This window comes from Arachis hypogaea, chromosome 4 (assembly GCF_003086295.3).
Source record: "Arachis hypogaea cultivar Tifrunner chromosome 4, arahy.Tifrunner.gnm2.J5K5, whole genome shotgun sequence".
Taxonomy (NCBI): domain Eukaryota; kingdom Viridiplantae; phylum Streptophyta; class Magnoliopsida; order Fabales; family Fabaceae; genus Arachis; species Arachis hypogaea.
The window spans coordinates 108,467,297-108,486,161 of record NC_092039.1 but is presented as its reverse complement, the minus strand read 5'-3'; the positions used below and the strand labels follow the sequence as shown (position 1 = coordinate 108,486,161).

Genomic DNA, 18,865 nt, shown 5'->3' with positions numbered 1-18,865 from the left:
ATACAAAAGTATATTAAAATTAGAATTGTCAATTTAACCCAAACCTTAGGGCTAGCCTTCAACCCTAAAAAAAAATTCTAGCTCACAGCCCTAAAAATTATAAAATGATATTTTATAAGCCCAACCACTACAAAAAAATTCTGGTAAAAACGGCGGTTTTTTTAGGTATTTACAGCGGTTTGAACCGCCATTATTACCTTGACAAAGTGGCGTTTTGGTTGGTTAAAACGGCAGTTTGAACCGCCATTATTTCCAGGGTTAAAATGGCGATTTTTGGATAGATTAAAACGGCGGTTTAAACCGCCATTATTACCCTGACAGAGTAACGTTTTGATTGGTTAAAATGGCATTTTTGAACCGCTATTTTTACCCTGACAGTAACATTTTAATTGGTTAAAATGGCATTTTTGAACCGTCATTTTACCCTGACAATGACATTTTTTATCGTTTAAAAAAAATAATTTTTACCATCATTTTTATCGCGTTAAATAAATAATTTTGTGATTAAAATTTCACAATAGCAAAAAATATAATCCATAAATAAAATATTATAACTCATAAACAAAATATTAATATAATATATAATTTTTTGTATTGAAAAACAAAAGTAATAATTCCAATACAAATAAAGTATTAAATATAACATTTTTTAATTCTAAATAAAGTATTAAATACAAATAAAATATTAAATATCAAGACACTCCTTGTCTTCAAACCATTCCTTCCTCGAGAGTTCCAACCGTGGATCTTCTTTAGGATCCTATTCATTCTGGAATCATCAAAAACAAATGGGCATTGACAAGTCAGGACACTTCTACTTTTGATGTATTGCTACTAAATATATGGTAAAACAATTTAAAAAAATTAATTAATATTAACCTAAAAAAATTGCTTCTTTAACATTACTTAGCAAGAATTTATGGGCTTAATTACCTTCATCTTGTGACAAAACCTGTCCAAAAGCCAAAGAGTAAAAGTAAAAGGCAGATAAGAGTAATAGGAAGAAAATGTGTGGTGGAGCTTTCTTCATGTTTGCTTGCTGATTTAGTTGATCGATGACTAAATAAACTAATCTCCAGAGATGATTGAATTGAAAGCAACTAATATTAATAAGATGTGAAAATATAGCTTGGCACAGAAAGCGCAGAGAAGAGGAGATTAGTTAAGTTAAAATGTTAAAATCTAAATTACTAGAAACATGTGAACTTACATAAATAAAATAAAATAGATTATTCATAATAGATTGGTTGAGCCAGCTCACAAGTGATCTCCGTCACATTAATTCCAAAATAAAATAAAATAAAATAAAATAAAAAAGAAAAATTATTCATAATGTTGATATATCGATTCAGAGCACCAAAAAACTGCATTTTCACATAAAGTACAACAATCATCACATGAAAATTAAATGCTGGTTCAGTAACAAATGAGATAGTTTTCATTGAGAATAACAATTATAAACAAAAATTATTCATCATTTGAAACAAATAATAGAAATAAATAATATGAGAACCTCCAATTTTTGAAGCGTATCTTTTAACTTTTCACGTCGACGTCGCCTTGCATCGTCATCAACATCTCCCCCATCTTGAGCAGCTCTCTTATCGCTTTTGATCTCAAGTTTTCCATTACAACTTTCACAATGGAAGTCGTCATCTTCAAATGAAATCAACCACAATGCATCAAAACATTGTATCTACAGTAATTCAAATTCCAGAGTATTAGGTTACAGGAATACATCAAATCGAATAACCATGACAAATATTGATTTTAAAATTAATTATTAAGACCTTTTCCCACAGGTTGTACATATATATTCCTGAACTATACTTTTGTTATCCAATTCATCTTTCAGCTTATGCTTCATGCGATGCAGTCTGTATCTGACCACATCATATATCTGCAATGAGACTCAACTAAGAATTTCAATATATGAAACACAAACACTCAGTAAAATAGATTTATAGAAGAAAATGCAAGAAGGGATGGACATGTGCATAATCTAGACAACAGTAAGAGTGTGTGTACAGCTTGACCTTTTCTTCTCCCTCTTTTGTTGGATGTTGAGCATCGACTGTAGCAGCTACAGCAGCATTAAAAATTTTTGCACCTTTTGCTGTCTGGTGAAATCACACATTTAAAACAGACAGGTACACTATACCATGACTATATCTATTTACCCACAACTCACACATCATAATAAAAGAAATTGGAAACGATAAATAACCAGTTATGATTTTTGAAACATTTGAATTTAAAAGAATGAAGAAACTTCACATCTTAGAGATAGCAAAAAAGAAAGTTGTACAGAGGATTAGAATGACAGATACGCTACAGCATGATGACAAACTTATATCATAATAATCTTAGCAGTAGCATGCATATCCTTATTTAATGTGTCAAGTTAACAGATCAAACAGAACCAAAAGAGAATAAGATCCTTTTACAAAATCTTAAGAGCAAAAGATTATGCCGAATTTACAGGGACAACTCGAACAGGTTAAGATAACTGAGATATAATACTTGCAATATCTTTAGTGCTAAGGTGTGGCAAATTCCTACATAAAAAACAGGAATAAACATCATAAATTTGTTGTACCTTATTGAATAATCCTTACCCCAGCCTTATCCATTTCACTAAATTTTAATTACGGAACTAGAGAACATAAGAATAGAGTTGCAATGAGAAGAATATCATACTGCACTAAATTCAATATCCCCTTTTATTTTCCTTCTATTAGTGTGTCATTCTGTAGCTTCCAATTTATATGAGTTAAGAATAAAGCATCCAATTAATTGTTAACTGAAGGAATGTGTCATCACCAACAGATTGATCTACTCAGTGACCTGTTTAACTCACTGACTAATACAACCAAGCTTTATATCAGACTTTACACTTGTCTCAATCAAGCCACACCATTAGCAAATTAATCAAATTCATCATTTCATCACCTTCAACACTATTAACAAACACGGCATTTTAACCTCAATGCACTAAAAATTCAAATGAAATTTAATCATTTATTTATTCATTTTCCATTTTTTTTATTCCGTTTGCAATTGCGTGAAAATAAAGGGAGAGAAATCGAAATTTGAAGAAGGATAACCTGGTGAGGGCGTCGAGGATCACAACGGTGATTCCTCTGTTATCACTTCTTCCGCTTTTGGGTTGATTATCACCTTTGTTCGTTAGATCGTCGTAGAAAGCCCTACACTTCCCTCGTCAACAACAACAACAACGCAGAAGATCAATCAAAGTAAAAATACACAATAAGGAGAAAAAACAAGCATTCTCTGTTTCTTCCTACTAGATCATGAACTAGATCTAAAATTATGAAGAGGAAGGAAAAATCAAAAGAAGATGAAGGCGGAACAAAATCACAGAGGCTCGCTAAAGGCAGCAACAGCGGCATTGCGTGCGGCGGCGAGGTGATAAATAAAGGCGGCAAGGGAATGAGCGACGATGACTAACCTTCGGATCGAAGCCAGAACCTCATTGAAGGTAGCGACACGATGTTGCTTGATATAGTGAGGGGATGAGTGACAGCGAGGAGATGAACAATGGCAGTGAAATAAGCGGCAACCACAAACCTTCAGATTGAGGCCAGATCGAGAACCAGATCGAAAACTCGCTGAAGGCAACAACAACAACGTTTCTTGCAGCGGCGATATGAGTTGCAACGAGTGGATGAGTGGCAGCGAGGAGATGAATGACAGTGGCATAAGATGAACGGCGGCAAGGGATTAGGGATTACGGCTCGTCATTCACCTTTTATTGAGAAATCACAATTATCCCTCTCGATCTCTCATACAGTCAAATACAACAATACATCGGGAGACAAAAAGACAAAAAGAAAAAATGATTGTGGTGGTTTTAAACCGCCAAAATCGACTAAACCCGCCACAAAAGTCTTAAGCATTTTGGCACAAGCTAAAACCGCCGAAATTAATGGAAAAAATGGTGGTTGTATAAAACCGCCATAAAATTAATGCCGTTTTAATCTAATTTTTTTGTAGTGAACCCTAATTAAGCCCTTCCAACAATAAAGCAAAACAGGGCTGGCCCTATAAACCTTACAAGCCCCAAATCTAATATTCTCCTCCCTGAGACCCTGACCTGAGAACTACTTGCGTTGAAACAGTGAAACTATGAAAGGATTTGCATTGAAATGGTAAAACTGTGAAAGGATCTGTGTTCTACCTGCGAAATCTGTGGCTACTTCTCCTCCCTCACGCAGAATCAGAGGTGGATTTCTTCGTTTTCTGTCCCTCTCTGAGTTTCTTCTTTGTTTGTTTGCAATTGCATCACCCATTTTAATTCTGTTGACTGTTGTTAATAAACTGAGGTGGGTGATTTCAAAATGGTTGAACTATGAATTGTGGACTGTGAACTTTGAACTTGTTTTCAATTTTTTCCCAAAAGGAGATTATGGAATTGAGAATCGAAGTTGAGTTTTAGTTACCATTTTTCAATAATCTGCTATTTGATTCCTACATAAGCAATTGTTCTGCTTTTAAACTTGTTTAATGTGATTTTGGTATTGTTGCTTAGCATGATTAACTGTTAGATTGTTTAGCTTCTGTCTATTCCATATTTTCTTTCTATGCTGATTTTGATTCATTATCTTCATATTTGGATGAGTTTCATGAGAATGGCAATGGCATAATAAATTAGATAATTAGCTTCATATAGATGTGCAAAGCAAGACTAGTTTGTAGTATCCAAAATTCCATCTCTTCCTCTGTATATGCATTCCTTATATTTGGTCATTTCTTCTACTTTTCTCTTCAATTACTTCTTGTTGAAACTTCAGAGATGAGTAAAGTGAAAAATTGGAGATATGATTTCACTGAATTTGATGAATTATGTTCATGCTGCATAGTCTCTTACTCTCTTCCTTTTTGGTTATCAGTAATAATTTTTTTTACTATTTTACTTACAAGTTACAATTTTACAATTCTTATATTACTGGTTTGGAAACATATTATGTATAACAGTAGCAACTGTTTTCCTTGTTTCTTATACATACTCTTGGAAAAGATACTTAGAGATAAAGGAAGAAAAAGCGAACATTGTTGTATTGCTGATTTTAGATAAAAACCATGGTGTCTGGTATTCTGTTACAAGATGACATGTACCACCATCTTCTTCAACTTATTGGATCAGATGTCTGATTTCTTTTTCACTTGTCTTTTGTCTATTTTCCACCACTTGTTCCATATGTGACTTTCTTTAAGATTCTATCTTCATTTATTTAATTAAAGGCTTCTTGGTCTAAATTTAAGAATTAACTTTATCTTTTTAACAAAAAAATAAAAGGGCAGCTGATCACAAAGTTATATTGTTAAAGGATTCCGAGGTTTTCTATTATGACATCTTTTGATTTTAAATTATAAGAACTTTGTGATTTGATGCTTATGTAGTGTAGACTGTAGACTGATTTTGCAGTCTATGATTTTGTTGGTGTGAAACTGAGATTATGCTTTTGATCTCCTAAGGACCTTGTGTAGAGCGAATTTAGTTGTGTTTATTTCAGAACTGTATGTGAAAGAACTTATTGATTGCGTGTCTTTTTTGCAGTGCAGTTTCCTGGTGTGGAAAACTGAATGCTATAGTTTGTGCATCTGAAACATGTGCTAGAATTCCCAGGTTAGTGTACACTTGTTATCTAGTGCCTGTGTTTCTCGCCTTATCTTTGATTATGTACTAAATGTTCTGTTGCCAACATGTCTATTAGTTTGGATAACTGATAATCTTCTGTAATGTCTCTTGCTTTTTCTGGTCTTTTGTTTTCATAGCTCAACTGCAAATCCACCATTTTGGATCCCTATACATATTGTGATCCCAGAGAGGCCTACTGAATGTGCAGTATTCGATGTCCTAGTAGGTATTTTAATTTTATTACTTCCTTTCAATTGAACTGCTTTGTTTTCTTTCTATCTTTTCATCTATATGTCTATGAGAATTTGATCGGTTACACTGTATACATTCCGCAGATTCTCTTCGTGATTCTGTACATTTTATTGAGTGGTACCCTACTTCTTGTCCCCGTGCATTATTGATAGCTAATTTTCATGGGAGGGTAACTATTTGGACTCAACCATCTCAAGTAAGTGAGGGTTACATAAGTGGGTACTGCAATAAAAATTTATAGCACAACTTAGTAGTTTTAGTATAATAATATAGTTAGAAGTTCTCTGCCATGAGTTTTCCTATGACCATAGATTTCGTTAACATTTTCTATTCAGCTTCCTGTATGATTGAGCAGAGTAAGAAAAAGGGTGATGAGATAGTGAATGCCATGTTTGATTTCTCGATATATATATATATATATATATAGTTAAAAGTTGGATTTAATATGATCAATGTACATTATTAACATTTATTTTTCAATTTTTTTTATTTTTTACGCATAAAAATGATAAAGGGATAAAACAAACTAATGACTTTTAATAAGTTTTATGTGTGTTGTTGAACTAGAGAATATCAAAAAATAAAAAAATAAAAAAAAGAGGATTAGGTAACCCATGGGTTGGCCCTAGGGCTTTTGGCCCATGAGGGCTTTTGGCCCTGAGGGCTTTTTAAAAATTTGACTCTATTAGTTAAAGGGCTCTTTATTCTTCTGGCCCTATAAAGTAGGGCCAAAGCCCTATAGGGCCAAACATATTGACACCACTAGTTGTCTAGTTGCAATGTTAGACTGTTAGGGTTATGCGAGATATGATGGAAATTGGGAGAGAACAGTGTTGTTTCTGCACAGAGATTGCCAGGAACCATTTTGTCCTCTGTTAGAGTTGTCAAGAACCATTTTGTCCTCCGTTAAAGTTGACGAAACAAAGGACCTACGTGACTGACGGAATTAATTGTTAGGGACCAATCAAGTAATTAATTTTAGTTAGGGACTAAAGTGTCTGGTCTGAAATTCTTTGAGGACCAAAATGAGTATATACTCTTAATATTATTTGCAGATTTATAATATACTTGATCGGTCTCTTGTTTTTCCTTATCATTTTACTTTTATAGGTTTAGTCACAACTTCCAATTTACAGAATAGTACATATTTGTAATATTCTCACTGAATTTGCAGGTTTAATCACAACTTACAATTTATAAAACAGATTTATATTGAAAAAAATAAAATTGTAGTGACATTAATTCAATTTCATTCATCACTTTCCTATATCCAAGTCATAGCCAATGACTACATCTACAAACAAAACAAGAGAAAAACTCAAAATACTATTCCATACTTTTAAAATTCTATTTCAGCTTCTATTGCACTAATCCTCCAACCCACATTCATCTTCCAATGCTCAATGCTATTTTTATTTTCATGTCTCCCAGTCATGTCTTCTTCTTCTTCGCCATTTTTTCACAAAAAAAGTCTATACCATCTATTTCCAAAAGTCTATCACAACAAGAACCATAAAATAAATTATGCATGTATTATAAAAAGATGTAAATTCAAGAAGGAAGTCATTCAAAAACTTATATTATAGTTTGAGCATCTAAAAAATGGTCTCTCTCGATTTTCTTCTGTTCCAAACCAGCGAAGAACAGGACGCATCCCACAACCACACCAGTGTGAAACCTTTCCAGCTCTAACTCAATTTGGATTATTTCCCAAACTTTCATGTGAATGAGACCTGTTGCAGTTTTCGAAACTTTGGCAGGTACTCTTCATCATCTTCTCCAACATCCAAACAACAATATCAATTTAAAAATTTGGCACTTGTTAGGGTTTTATATTCATTAAAAGGGGCTAAATTAAGTCTAAATTTTTTTTTCTATGTCAGCAAAGTTTTATCAGGCCACATAATAGATCCACGTGTCACTTAATGTTTCAGATAACCGTATCGTTAATGGAAATTAATAGAAGGGCTAACGTGAGTCACTTATTAAAAATTAAGAGGTTTCAAATTGAATCAATTAAAATTTTAGAGACCAAATTGAGTTTGTCCCAAAATTTTAGGAGTCATTTTAAGTATTAACTCTCGTAAATAAAAATTTAAAATTTGTTTAGAACTAATATTCTATCAAAAAACTGTGGTATATAAGAATTTTCCAATTTATCCTCTCAAATATTAAAAAAAGCAGACAGCAAAAGAAAACCAGAAGTTCCTATGGAGGAGACGAAGGCGGTGACACTGAAGCCAATCGAAGCAACTCCGTCGACCTTCAAAGACTACGGTCAAGTCATCGAGGCTTCGCCGGACGACGATGAATTCAGCCCCCATGATGCTCAATTGGACCTCTCCAAAGGGATTCCCAGGTTCCCTTTACCATCACCAATTTTTTACTCTCTAATCAAGCTTCAATTTTTATCAGCTCACAAGTATTCTAATTCCCTTTTCATACACCCTTTTGCTCCTTGTTTATTCTGGTTGGATCTTTTTCTGTCTGCCTAATTAGCTATATATAAAGTGCAAATCTTGGATTATGAGTATTATTAGAGGTTTTATTCAACTATAGATTAGTTAACTTGTATATGATTAATCAATGAGAGGTGTTTTGTACTAATCTATGTTCCCAATTTGTGTTATATTGGCAATATTGGCAATATGTGACTACATAAGCATGAATTCTTACTTCTGATTCTGCATTACTATGCATAGTTTTTGTCCACTAGTTTAGTTTAGTTGAGATAGTGATTAGATTCCTTAATTTTAGGGTGATTTTGAGCTCCAACCTATGCTCCAACTTCTTGAAATGACTTTGTATATAACAGGTTTTACATCATGCATATCGAAAATCGTCCGCTGACGTTTTCGAATATTACACATCATGCAAGTGTGACACAATGCCTTGGTTCTATTGGTGGCCATGCTTGGTATCTTGGAGTTGCTAAGCCATCCATTGTTGAATCAGATGAACTCAAGGATAACACCGGAAAGAAGATTGTGCAATCACGATGTGGCCATTCGTACGTGCCTCTTGCCATTGATGATGTCCAAATCTTCAAGATTTCTGGCTCCAAATTTCTTAAGCTTAATCGCGGGACATGGCATGCTGGCCCTATATTTAAAGAAGATGCAATGGACTTCTACAATCTAGAATTGAGCAATACAAATGTAAGTTTTTGGATTTCCACTAAAACTGAGACTTCACTTCTGCTTGAGATTAGCCACAAGATTTAGAGAGAAATGAAGCCAAGTTTGATTGTTATATTTTATCTTTTTGTTCATGCATAAGGTAAATTTTTCATGTGACTTAATTCTATATACAGGTGATTGATCATACTACACACAGCTTCAAGAAAGATAATGGAGTGGTCTTTTTGATCGATGATTAATATCATAGCTTCTTCAAAGCATTTCAACTAATTATGTATACTGTGTATAATGTAATAAGAGTATAATACCACTCATGATACTGTAGTACAATTTATGAAATTTTAGTATTGTGCTTCAATTGATGTTTCCATTTTACATGAGTAAATGCGTTCCTATGAGGTTGTTGACTATTTAAATAAGTATATTCTGATTTGCCATCAATAAACACTGAGCTTGTCTATGATGAAAAAGAATCCCTGATTATGATAGAATTTAGAAATGGGCCATTCATAAAATTCATAATACTCATCAGATATATAATATATTGAAGAATAAAATTTTGTTTTAGTATCAAGATAAACTTTCTCAAAATATGTGGATAACAATAGTTTTGAAAAAGTGACCAAATCAAAGCCTTAGTTTATTGCAAGATGAATATTGGAAAGAGTTGTTCTACTTTGATTTATTTCCAGAGCACATAATCTGAAGTAGAATGCCATAATACGTTGCTATGAGAAGAAAATTGTTGCTGTGACATGGAAATGAAAGACTAATAAAAAGCAATCAATCTCCACTGTAGAAGTTTTTACAGCAAATAACTCTTGAAATGAGTACTATGCAAATTTGTGAATCTAGCATTTATAAATCACAATAAATTCACCAAAAATAAACTATATCAAGAGATCACACAGCTTTTGTTTACTGAGATGGATTGCTCTATCCTAAAAAAGAATAAAAATAAAGGTGCTATATTATCAGAATTTTAAATAGAAGTTGCTGTCCTATTTGGCAGTGTTTCAACAATGAGTAACTCATTCAGCAGACCCCATCAACTGCAAAACAAGAAATTAAGATGGAACTTTATAATTCATTTTAGAGGATATTTATACTAAAATATATGGTGAGTAGTGTCTCTCACCTTGAATATATCTCCAAACATCCCCATGGGATTCCTTCTCTGTACTCCAAAAAACTTCTCTGCAATGTCATCTAGCATCTAAATCACAATTTTTGCATGTCAATTGCAGCATTTTAGCATCGTGCCAAGACAAAAACGATCAATAAGTATCGAGTTCGAGTGTATTGGATGTGTGGTCCAAAATCATTCACAACCACTCACTTTTATTTACAATATCAACTAAATATTTAAAAAAAAAGTAAGAATCACTGGTTGCACATACTCATAGAACACATTAAATGTGTTTGAGGATCATGCAAGTTAGCCAACAACAAAAGATGATAAAACAAAAAATGGCTTGGTATTGTGAGTTAGCTGACCTCATGGAATGCAGGTTCCCTGTCAATACTTGACTTATAATTTACTCTCAACATATTAAAAAGAGGCAAAGCATCTCTCTCCATCCTACACCAAATTAGAAAGTTACGAAAATTCAGAAAAGTTCGCATGTAGCATGACCAATGAAACACTACAATAGAAAGTATGCTTCATTATTTCTAAACATAGAACACAAATTGCTCAATGAATCAATGAAGGATCACAGGCAGCTTACGTTTGCAAAAGATAAGTGATGAACTGCATTAACTCTGACTTTGGGAACTCAATCTCGGTGGATTCGATTTGTGTCTTTACCTCTTCAACTAGTAGGTTGGCATCTCTCAAATTACCTTGACACAAATACCTGTCATGCATTAGGAAACCACAGAAAAAATAAATAAATAAATAATCATAAAAAGAAAAGGGGAAAATATCTACGGTCTAGAATTGCAATGCAAAGAGCAAACATTGTATAATTATCATAAGGGAAAGAGAAAAATGATCATGTAGGCAAGGAATCCTAAGTGAGAATTAATTTCTTAGTGCCTTTACCTTAAAACCGCTCGACCAATTGCCAGATCATCTTCACCAGGATAGCACTATAATATTATGGAAAGCATATCATTTTAACCTTCCTCCTAAGCTTATGCCAAGAATGTTTAATTTTTTCAGAAAGGATAAGTTCAAAATTGCTAGCAAGTTTGCATGTCTCATTAGAATTTCTGAAGCTCCTAACAAGGAGAAAAATAAAAAAGGCATGGAGGTGTGTACCTTGCCCAGAAAGTTCACCAGAGTAGAAGCAAACTTCTTTGGATCATTTCCTCTCGTAAAATGATATGTTACTTTACCTATATCCTGCATTTAAAAAGTTTATTGATATTCATTCAAGTGTAAGTGAAGCTTTCCAGGGCGGAATGGAAATTCATAGATCTATCGGCTCCAAAGAAGAATAAAAATGGAGCTGCTTCCCTCTTCCAGAAAAAAGGAATTCTATCTAAACTCCAGAACCGTCAATTATATTTTATTTCAAAATCCAATTAAAAACGATCCACCATTTCTTACTTTTCAGACATTAGCCACCGCTTTATCTGCTCTGCAATGAGCATTTACATTATTATTATCTAAACTGTGTTCCAAAAATACTTTCTTCAAACAAACTGAGAGTACATTGGTGAAGTTTATATTTCTTCCTCTCATCTTATACCTAATTTCTTTTTTAATTATAACATCTGCCAAATTTCTATGACGGACAGTAAACCAAATCATCAATGTTTATTTGTGTTATGCTAATTTTTTAAATATTCAAACTAAAAGAACTTTTACATATCTCCACTGACATGGGTTCCCCCCCACCAAAAATCATGCACAAGACAAGATTCAAACAGATGTTGGCAAAGCAAAAGGGGCTCGAAACAAACTCTAGAGACACAGGTATGGTCATTAGATTTAAGAGGAATGACAATGAACAAGCACTTGAAGCACCATTTTGAAACATACCGCCTCAGGACTTTCCGAATATATGTATTCGGCTAGCATAATGTGCAGTTCAGGAGATCCATTACTATCCACTCCATATTCGGCTGACCATCTGAATAGTGAATACAATACCAACCAAGCCAGAAATATTATTCAGAAGGAACATGTGATTTTATATATGGGATAAACTTAAACAGCACATATGCTGGATATTTCTATTTTGTGAAGTCTCACCTGATAGCAGCTTTTAAGAATGAGGAACAGCCTTCAACACGTGCTTTTGCCGTTCCGATGTCTTCAGAAAGCTGCTGCACATCATCAACATCCCACAAGTGTTGTGGCAGTGGAACCCGAGGAAATGCCTGATAGATTTTCTTGACAAGATCTATCATTGAGATTCATCAGTAATAAGTAGCAGATTTCATGGTTAAATACTGAGAGAAGTATGCATATTTCTTTTCTACACTGACAAAGGGAGACCTTAAAATTATTTAAATTTCGACATACATAGACATAAAAGAGTAATAAAACACTGATAAAAGACAAGATTAGAGCGCACCAAGTGTTTTTTCATCATAAGGAATTTTTCCTTTCATTGAGGTCTCCACATACATTGAAGCAAGCTCTGCTCCGCATGTAACCTGAAATATAGAGAAATGGAGCATTAGGCTTTGTCGTTTGTCAAATGTAAAGATCATTGAAGAACAATTCATAATAAAAATTAAAATTTGATTCCTGATTTTAAAATATGTGAAAATTAAATAGAGCAATCAATCTAAATAAAAGGACTCATGATCCTCCATCAACCATTTTCCCTTTCCCACACCAAAAATGAAAAAACAAAAAAATGAGCTCATAGAGTCTCTCACAAACATCACAACAAAGGAAACAGTCATGCACAATCAACATCTACTTGTCTGATACACTTGCAAGGAAACTAGATAATAGTTATCCTATATGCCTAAATAAAGGTCATAAAAGTATATCTAGAAAGGCATTAATATAGAAGATGTACAACCTGCCCATGAGTCAATTGAAGGCAAGCTCCTGAATGTAGGATATCTAATGCTTCAGAATACCTCTCAGCAGATACATATCTGCAGCAAAACATTTTTTCTTCATCAATGTTAACAACTTAAAATTGATGCACATGTATTAGTTAGTGGAGAGTTGGAGACCAAAGTAATGAAACTTCTCAAAATTATCCTCTTATGACTTAAACAAGCACATATCTATTTGGACAATATAAGAAAAGTACACTCTACATATTAGAAGAACAAAAGGTTTTATTGGAGAATAAAAATACATAAGCATAGGGGAAGTTATATCCTAAAAGAAACAACAACAATACAAAAAAGAAAAAAAGAAAGAAGAACATCAAGTAAAAGACTAGAAAAGCACCGTAGAAAGTTAAAAGATTAAAGACTATGTTACACAAGGGACATAACAGGGAAAAAACTATAGATCCATGAAAATTCCAGCAGCTCAATCTACCTATCGGCACCAAAAACCATCATAGGTTGTATACTGCCAAAGAAATTACCTTCTTTTCTCCTCCCTAAAGTCTAAAGTGGCATATAAGAATATATTCCAAACTCTAATAGCAAATTCATGATTCACCAAAAATAGCAAAAGCGTTCACCACATGAAACTACACTATCCAGTTCATGAAAGGAGAGTAATTTATGGTTCTATCTCTGCTGAATTGCCTCCTACTGATGTTAAAATCTTCCTTCCATTAAGCTGAAAAGGATTAGCTATTCTAGGCTATCGACTACACCAACGAGCAACTGGCTATCTGATTGCTTTATGAGCTACTGTTATAAAGTATACACTTGAAAACGAAAGAGAATAACAACTGCAAAACTAATTAGTCGTGGTTTAAAAGAGAGTCGAATACAATTAGTGGTAATAACTAATAAGTAAAAGTTAGAAACTGTATGAACCTGGCACTAATCGATTTGTACATTTGTTGAGCTGCATAACAGTTGCCCTCATTTATAACTTTCTCCAATTTTTCAATATTCTGCATTTCAGCATAAGAAATAGGAAAATCCTTAAAGAAAAATGACAATAAAAGAAGAGCATAGGCAACACAATGCTTATAAGAAGACCTAGCCCTTCAAAAAACAGAGACATTTGCAGAAACTGTGTGAGGTAATATGAACAACCAAAGATGCAAATAAGAAGTCACAATGGGACCACAGTATTATTTATTTATCCCATTGTTTTGCATGAAAATACATCAAGAGTGTGCAATTGTCACTACTGTAGAATAGTGTTACTGCTCCATGGTGCAAACAAGGATAATGGAAAGGAAATGGGGAATACCAAACACAGGATTCAACAGTAACTAAGAAGATAAAAGGGCTTAAGAAAACCAGAGAACGATTCAAAGGTGAAGTAAATGAGTAAAACGTAACTCATCCTATGCAGAATCTGTTTCCCTTTTAATCTAAACCTTTTATATAGTAGCAACAAAACCATACCCGCTAGAAAAAAAATTAATATAATAATAGTAATAATAAATCAAAACAATGTCTTTGTGATTCAAGCAAATCAAAATCATCCAAAAACATGATTTTTCAGCCAAATGCAACATCGGGTACTGCAGCAGAAAAAGCGTTACAACAAAAGTTTCCTTTTTTGTTGTTAGTTAGTGGAGAGTTGGAGACCAAAGTAATGAAACTTCTCAAAATTATCCTCTTATGACTTAAACAAGCACATATCTATTTGGACGATATAAGAAAAGTACACTCCACATATTAGAAGAACAACAGGTTTTATTGGAGAATAAAAATACATAAGCATAGGGGAAGTTATATCCTAAAAGAAACAATAACAATACAAAAAAAGAAAAAAAGAAAGAAGAACATCAAGCAAAAGACTAGAAAAGCACCGTAGGGAGTTAAAAAATTAAAGACTGTTACACAAGGGACATAACAGGGAAAAAACTATAGATCCATGAAAATTCCAGCAACTCAATCTACCTATCGGCACCAAAAAACATCATAGGTTGTATACTGCCAAAGAAATTACCTTCTTTTCTCCTCCCTAAAGTCTAAAGTGGCATATAAGAATATATTCCTTCGATATGCTTTTTCGCCTCTTCAATAGCCCATCCATTAACTTGAAATACGCAGATTTATTCAAACTAACTCCTTTCTGCTCTGATTCTTGAAATAGTTTCATTGCCTCTTTGTACTTCCCTTGAGTACAAAAATTACTTATCTGTTCTGAGTAATCCATGTCGCCTGAACCAAGCATTTGTGAAGTGTCTTCACTTATCATATTTGGACTTGTCTCTAGGATTTTTGACATGAATTTCTTTGCTTCCTCAGTTCTCCCAGCATGAGTAAGTGCACCAATGATGGCAGTATAAGTATATCAGTCTGGCCCCAATTTTTTCTTCTCCATCTCAGTCATGAGGTCAAATGCTTCATCAAGTTTCCCTTCTTTGCAAAGGACGGAAATCAACGTGTTGTACGTAACTGCGTCAACGGGCTTACCTTTAATGATCCATGTGTTAAATAAATTAAAGGCCTTCTCGAACATACCATGTTTGCAAAGCCCTCGAAGAAGAATGTTACATGTAATAACATCCGGCTTGAATGAGTCCTCAACCATTCTGTTATAGAACAAGAATGCTTTCTCCACTGCTCCCTCCCAGCAGTAACCATGAATAATTATGTTACATGTAGCTTCATCGGGGGCCAAACCTTTATCTAAAAGCTCATTCAATTTATCTACAGCCTGATCAGTTTTTAAAGAATGGCACAACCCGCTAATTATAGTGTTATAAGTGAAAACACTAGGAATGATCCCCTTCTCCTTCATCTCATCCCAAAGCTTCAGAGCTTTGTTTGTTTGTTCATTTTTAAAGTATCCCATGATTAGAGTTTCATAGGTTACCTCATCGAGAATATAACCTCGCTTTGCGGCCTTCACAGTCAACTCGTATGCCTCTTTGAGCAGCTTCTCTGTGCACAATTTGTGCACTATAGTGTTCAGAGTAAAAGTATCCATCTTTAAACCTTTCCTCCCCATTTCATCCATCATCTTAAAAGCTTCTCCCAGATTTCTTGCTTTACAATAACCATTGATCATAGTATTATAAGTAAAACAGTCGGGTGAAAACCCACTCTCCACCATCTTTGCCATGACACAGCCGGCTTCATCCATCTTACTTTCCTTACAATACCACTTCACCATTATATTGTGAGTCACCGCGTTCGGCTTGACTCCCTTTCCCTCCATTTCCTCAACCAACTTGAATGCCTTCACACTCCCCCGCCATTGAAAACACCCGTCAATCAGAGTATTGTAGGTAACCTCATCCGGCATCACCCTTAGGCTCTCCATCTCATCCTTTAGGCTAATCGCCTCCTTGACCTTCCCCTCGTCGCACAAACCCCTCATGATTTTATTACAAGTCCAAATATCCGATACCATGTCGTTCGCTCTCATCAACTCGACAACCTCGGCAGCCTCCTTCAACCACCTCAACTTACAATAGCCATGAACCAAGATATTATAGGTGTTCCTATTTGGGGAAACCCCACTACCTTTCATCTCTTCAACATTCTAGTAATTACTAAATGAAATAAAATTTATTGCCTTTTTAATAATTCAAGACATTGAGAGTAAATACGACTTAATTAGAATGTAAAAAGCATGTTTACAGTTTATGATGAAAAGGATATCTTATAGTTGTCCGGTTCCATCATAAATTGTTACTGCTTAATATTAAACAACAATAGCAGCAAAACTTTATCCCACTAACTAGATAAGGTCCGCTACATATATCGAATAATGCTATTGCGTCCTATTATTTATCATATGTGCAGTTACTACTTTACATTCATTTGTTGGAAATGCAAGTTTGATGCTATTGATGTCAGTTAGCCAATTTTTTCAGCTAGTTTTACATGGTGGAGTGATTGATGCTGTTCATATAATACATCCTTTTCTTTTCAATCATTTAAGAGTGTTTTCCTGTTCTCAATAAATTTTTCATTCCATGGTATGTGTTCTTTTACACGAGAGCAAACTAGGAATGGAAATAGGATTGATCATTGGCTTGCCTTCATAATTGGTAGTTCCTAAACTTATTTTTTCTAACGATATCTGCAGAGACCGAAAACAATTTGCGCGACAATGTTCCGGAAACATTTGAGCACAGGTGAAAATGAAGTTATCCATTAATCATTATGTTTCAATTGGACATAGTTGAAAAACTATTGATTCAAATGTGTTGGTTTTCGGTCTGTGCTTCACAGGGATGCGATGATTGGTGCTGTTCCAAGCTATGAGGAGCCGTATATTAAAGTTCCAAGGGTCTTAAGTATGGACTAAAAACTTTGTAAAGGTACTTGATTTGATAGAAGGAAACAAGACCATGGTTTTGTACTCTGCATTTCTTGGTTCTTTTTATTGGAAAATGATCTAGCTCTTAATCTATATAACATTCATTTTTGTCATCATGAGTTTGTGTCCTGCCATTAGTCTCATTCTCATAAAACAATCATCTGTGTCCTTTATTGAAAGTTTTGACTGGCTTTTTACAAGCTGGTGATCACCATTTTAGTTCTCAGAAGGCAAGAGTTATAGCAGTTGATGCTAAAACTACCAGCAGACACTAAACTTTTTTTTTGGAGCATTTGATTGTTTTCATAAGTTCAAGGTTTTGTTTGCAATTTTCTAATCTCCAAAAAGAAAGAAACATTCTAGATATGTTCTATGTGCCAATATATACTATTGATTATGAATATGAATAGTTGATCCTACGACCAATGCATTAATCCATTAATCCATGCCTCGGCTCAGAATTATTCAGAGGCCGTGGGAATCTTAATAGGGACCTTAGCAAACCATTTATTGATAAGTGAGTATTTGCTCCTCCCTATTTATATGTCATGTATTATTTGAATAATTTAGAATTATTTTTCTATTTAATTATGTTTTTGAGGTACTTAATTATGTTTGAAATTTTATTGATGAGTTCAATTTAATTTGTCTTCATATTATAAATTTATATTAAGAGAAAAATTATAAATTAATTAAGTTTCGAAACGAATCGTGATTGAATACGGGACCGTACATACTCATGGGTCACGTTAGATATGAAAAAAAATTAAAATATTCATAGATAACAAAAAATAAGACAATGCATAAATATTCAAGACGAATATAAATATTTAAATATTTGGGTGTGCTCAGAGAATTGACCTTTTTGATTTGTTGTTGTTTAGGCTATTTATCTCGGATATAAGGATATTGTGAACCTGTCATGGTGGTTTGGTAATAGAGGGATTTGTGGCAAACTTTTAAAAATGCAGAAGAATTTTTTAAAGTTTAATTCGAATGTGTTTGATAATATTTTTGTTAAGCAATGTGAATTAGAGCACCAGATTAATTATTTGCAGAAGCATTTAAAGGTGGTGGATAACATTTATTTGCGTAAGAAAGAGCAACAATTGCTTGTTAATTATAATAATACTCTAGTGCAAGAAGAGCTCCTATGGTTCCAAAAGTCCAGATAGCAGTGGGTAAGATTTGGGGATAGGAATATAAGATTTTTTCATGTTCAAACTCTTGTGCGAATGAAGCATAATAAGATTTATGGCCTTTTTCTCAAGGATGAAGTATGGAAAACTAATCCGGAAGTTTTGAATCGGGAAGCAGAGTCTTTCCACAAAAGCTTATTCTGTCATTTGGATGATATTGATTTGGGTTGCCTTGGTGATGTGTCTCTTCCTTCTTTGAGTGAGGAAGCTTGCAATAATCTTACTGCTCCAGTTACTATGGAGGAAGTCAGAATAGCTATTTTTCACATGAATT

General features: G+C 33.8%; 3 protein-coding genes and 1 pseudogene across 23 annotated transcripts; 1 reads left to right on the top strand and 3 right to left on the bottom strand.

Annotated features, from left to right (window-relative positions):
• Nucleotides 1-569: 569 nt before the first annotated feature.
• Nucleotides 570-3,723, bottom strand: LOC112797188 (uncharacterized). Of its 9 annotated transcripts, none has more exons than XM_072235938.1 (7): nucleotides 3,473-3,595; nucleotides 3,108-3,209; nucleotides 2,037-2,120; nucleotides 1,791-1,900; nucleotides 1,514-1,696; nucleotides 880-952; nucleotides 570-769 (listed from the first exon to the last, which is right to left on the bottom strand). In XM_072235938.1, the coding sequence occupies exons 4-6, from the start codon at nucleotides 1,809-1,811 to the stop codon at nucleotides 926-928; spliced, it is 231 nt and encodes a 76-aa protein (XP_072092039.1). In that variant the 5' UTR covers nucleotides 1,812-1,900; nucleotides 2,037-2,120; nucleotides 3,108-3,209; nucleotides 3,473-3,595; the 3' UTR covers nucleotides 570-769; nucleotides 880-925. The 9 variants fall into 9 exon arrangements, 4 of the variants coding, with proteins under 4 accessions (XP_072092039.1, XP_072092041.1, XP_072092040.1 ...); XM_072235940.1 differs by having other exon boundaries at nucleotides 934-952; XR_003199673.3 differs by lacking the exon at nucleotides 880-952 and having other exon boundaries at nucleotides 3,473-3,618.
• A 185-nt stretch (nucleotides 3,724-3,908) lies between these two features.
• Nucleotides 3,909-9,412, top strand: LOC112797186 (uncharacterized). 13 transcript variants are annotated; one of them, XM_072235934.1, is made up of 8 exons: nucleotides 3,909-4,246; nucleotides 5,587-5,650; nucleotides 5,800-5,884; nucleotides 5,998-6,110; nucleotides 7,552-7,674; nucleotides 8,099-8,273; nucleotides 8,730-9,072; nucleotides 9,228-9,412. In XM_072235934.1, the coding sequence occupies exons 5-8, from the start codon at nucleotides 7,641-7,643 to the stop codon at nucleotides 9,291-9,293; spliced, it is 618 nt and encodes a 205-aa protein (XP_072092035.1). In that variant the 5' UTR covers nucleotides 3,909-4,246; nucleotides 5,587-5,650; nucleotides 5,800-5,884; nucleotides 5,998-6,110; nucleotides 7,552-7,640; the 3' UTR covers nucleotides 9,294-9,412. The 13 variants fall into 13 exon arrangements, 12 of the variants coding, with proteins under 12 accessions (XP_072092035.1, XP_025695781.1, XP_025695780.1 ...); XM_025839996.3 differs by having other exon boundaries at nucleotides 5,800-5,888; XM_025839995.3 differs by having other exon boundaries at nucleotides 5,582-5,650.
• Nucleotides 9,413-9,796: 384 nt separating this feature from the next.
• LOC112797185 (protein GET4) lies at nucleotides 9,797-15,028 on the bottom strand. The gene is made up of 11 exons (XM_025839993.3): nucleotides 13,972-15,028; nucleotides 13,044-13,122; nucleotides 12,585-12,666; nucleotides 12,260-12,410; nucleotides 12,047-12,137; nucleotides 11,321-11,404; nucleotides 11,102-11,148; nucleotides 10,785-10,913; nucleotides 10,552-10,636; nucleotides 10,193-10,270; nucleotides 9,797-10,106 (listed from the first exon to the last, which is right to left on the bottom strand). Exons 1-11 carry the CDS (start codon nucleotides 14,055-14,057, stop codon nucleotides 10,086-10,088), a joined length of 933 nt encoding a protein of 310 aa, XP_025695778.1. The 5' UTR covers nucleotides 14,058-15,028; the 3' UTR covers nucleotides 9,797-10,085.
• LOC112797184 (uncharacterized) lies at nucleotides 12,654-16,597 on the bottom strand (annotated as a pseudogene).
• Nucleotides 16,598-18,865: the final 2,268 nt, after the last annotated feature.

Coding starts and splice junctions, on each gene's coding strand:
- LOC112797188 (XM_025840000.3), bottom strand. CDS start 3,723: ATGCCACTGTCATTCATCTCCTCGCTGCCACTCATCCACTCGTTGCAA. Junction 3,210..3,472: donor GTTCTGGCTTCGATCCGAAG/GTTAGTCATCGT, acceptor AGGGAAGTGTAG/GGCTTTCTACGACGATCTAA. Junction 2,559..3,107: donor ATCCTCGACGCCCTCACCAG/GTTATCCTTCTT, acceptor TTTTTTATGTAG/GAATTTGCCACACCTTAGCA.
- LOC112797186 (XM_072235936.1), top strand. CDS start 7,641: ATGAGACCTGTTGCAGTTTTCGAAACTTTGGCAG. Junction 7,675..8,098: donor AGTTTTCGAAACTTTGGCAG/GTACTCTTCATC, acceptor TAAAAAAAGCAG/ACAGCAAAAGAAAACCAGAA. Junction 8,274..8,729: donor CTCTCCAAAGGGATTCCCAG/GTTCCCTTTACC, acceptor TGTATATAACAG/GTTTTACATCATGCATATCG.
- LOC112797185 (XM_025839993.3), bottom strand. CDS start 14,057: ATGCAGAATATTGAAAAATTGGAGAAAGTTATAAATGAGGGCAACTGT. Junction 11,149..11,320: donor TGGTGAACTTTCTGGGCAAG/GTACACACCTCC, acceptor ATAATATTATAG/TGCTATCCTGGTGAAGATGA. Junction 10,637..10,784: donor ATCACTTATCTTTTGCAAAC/GTAAGCTGCCTG, acceptor AATTTGGTGTAG/GATGGAGAGAGATGCTTTGC.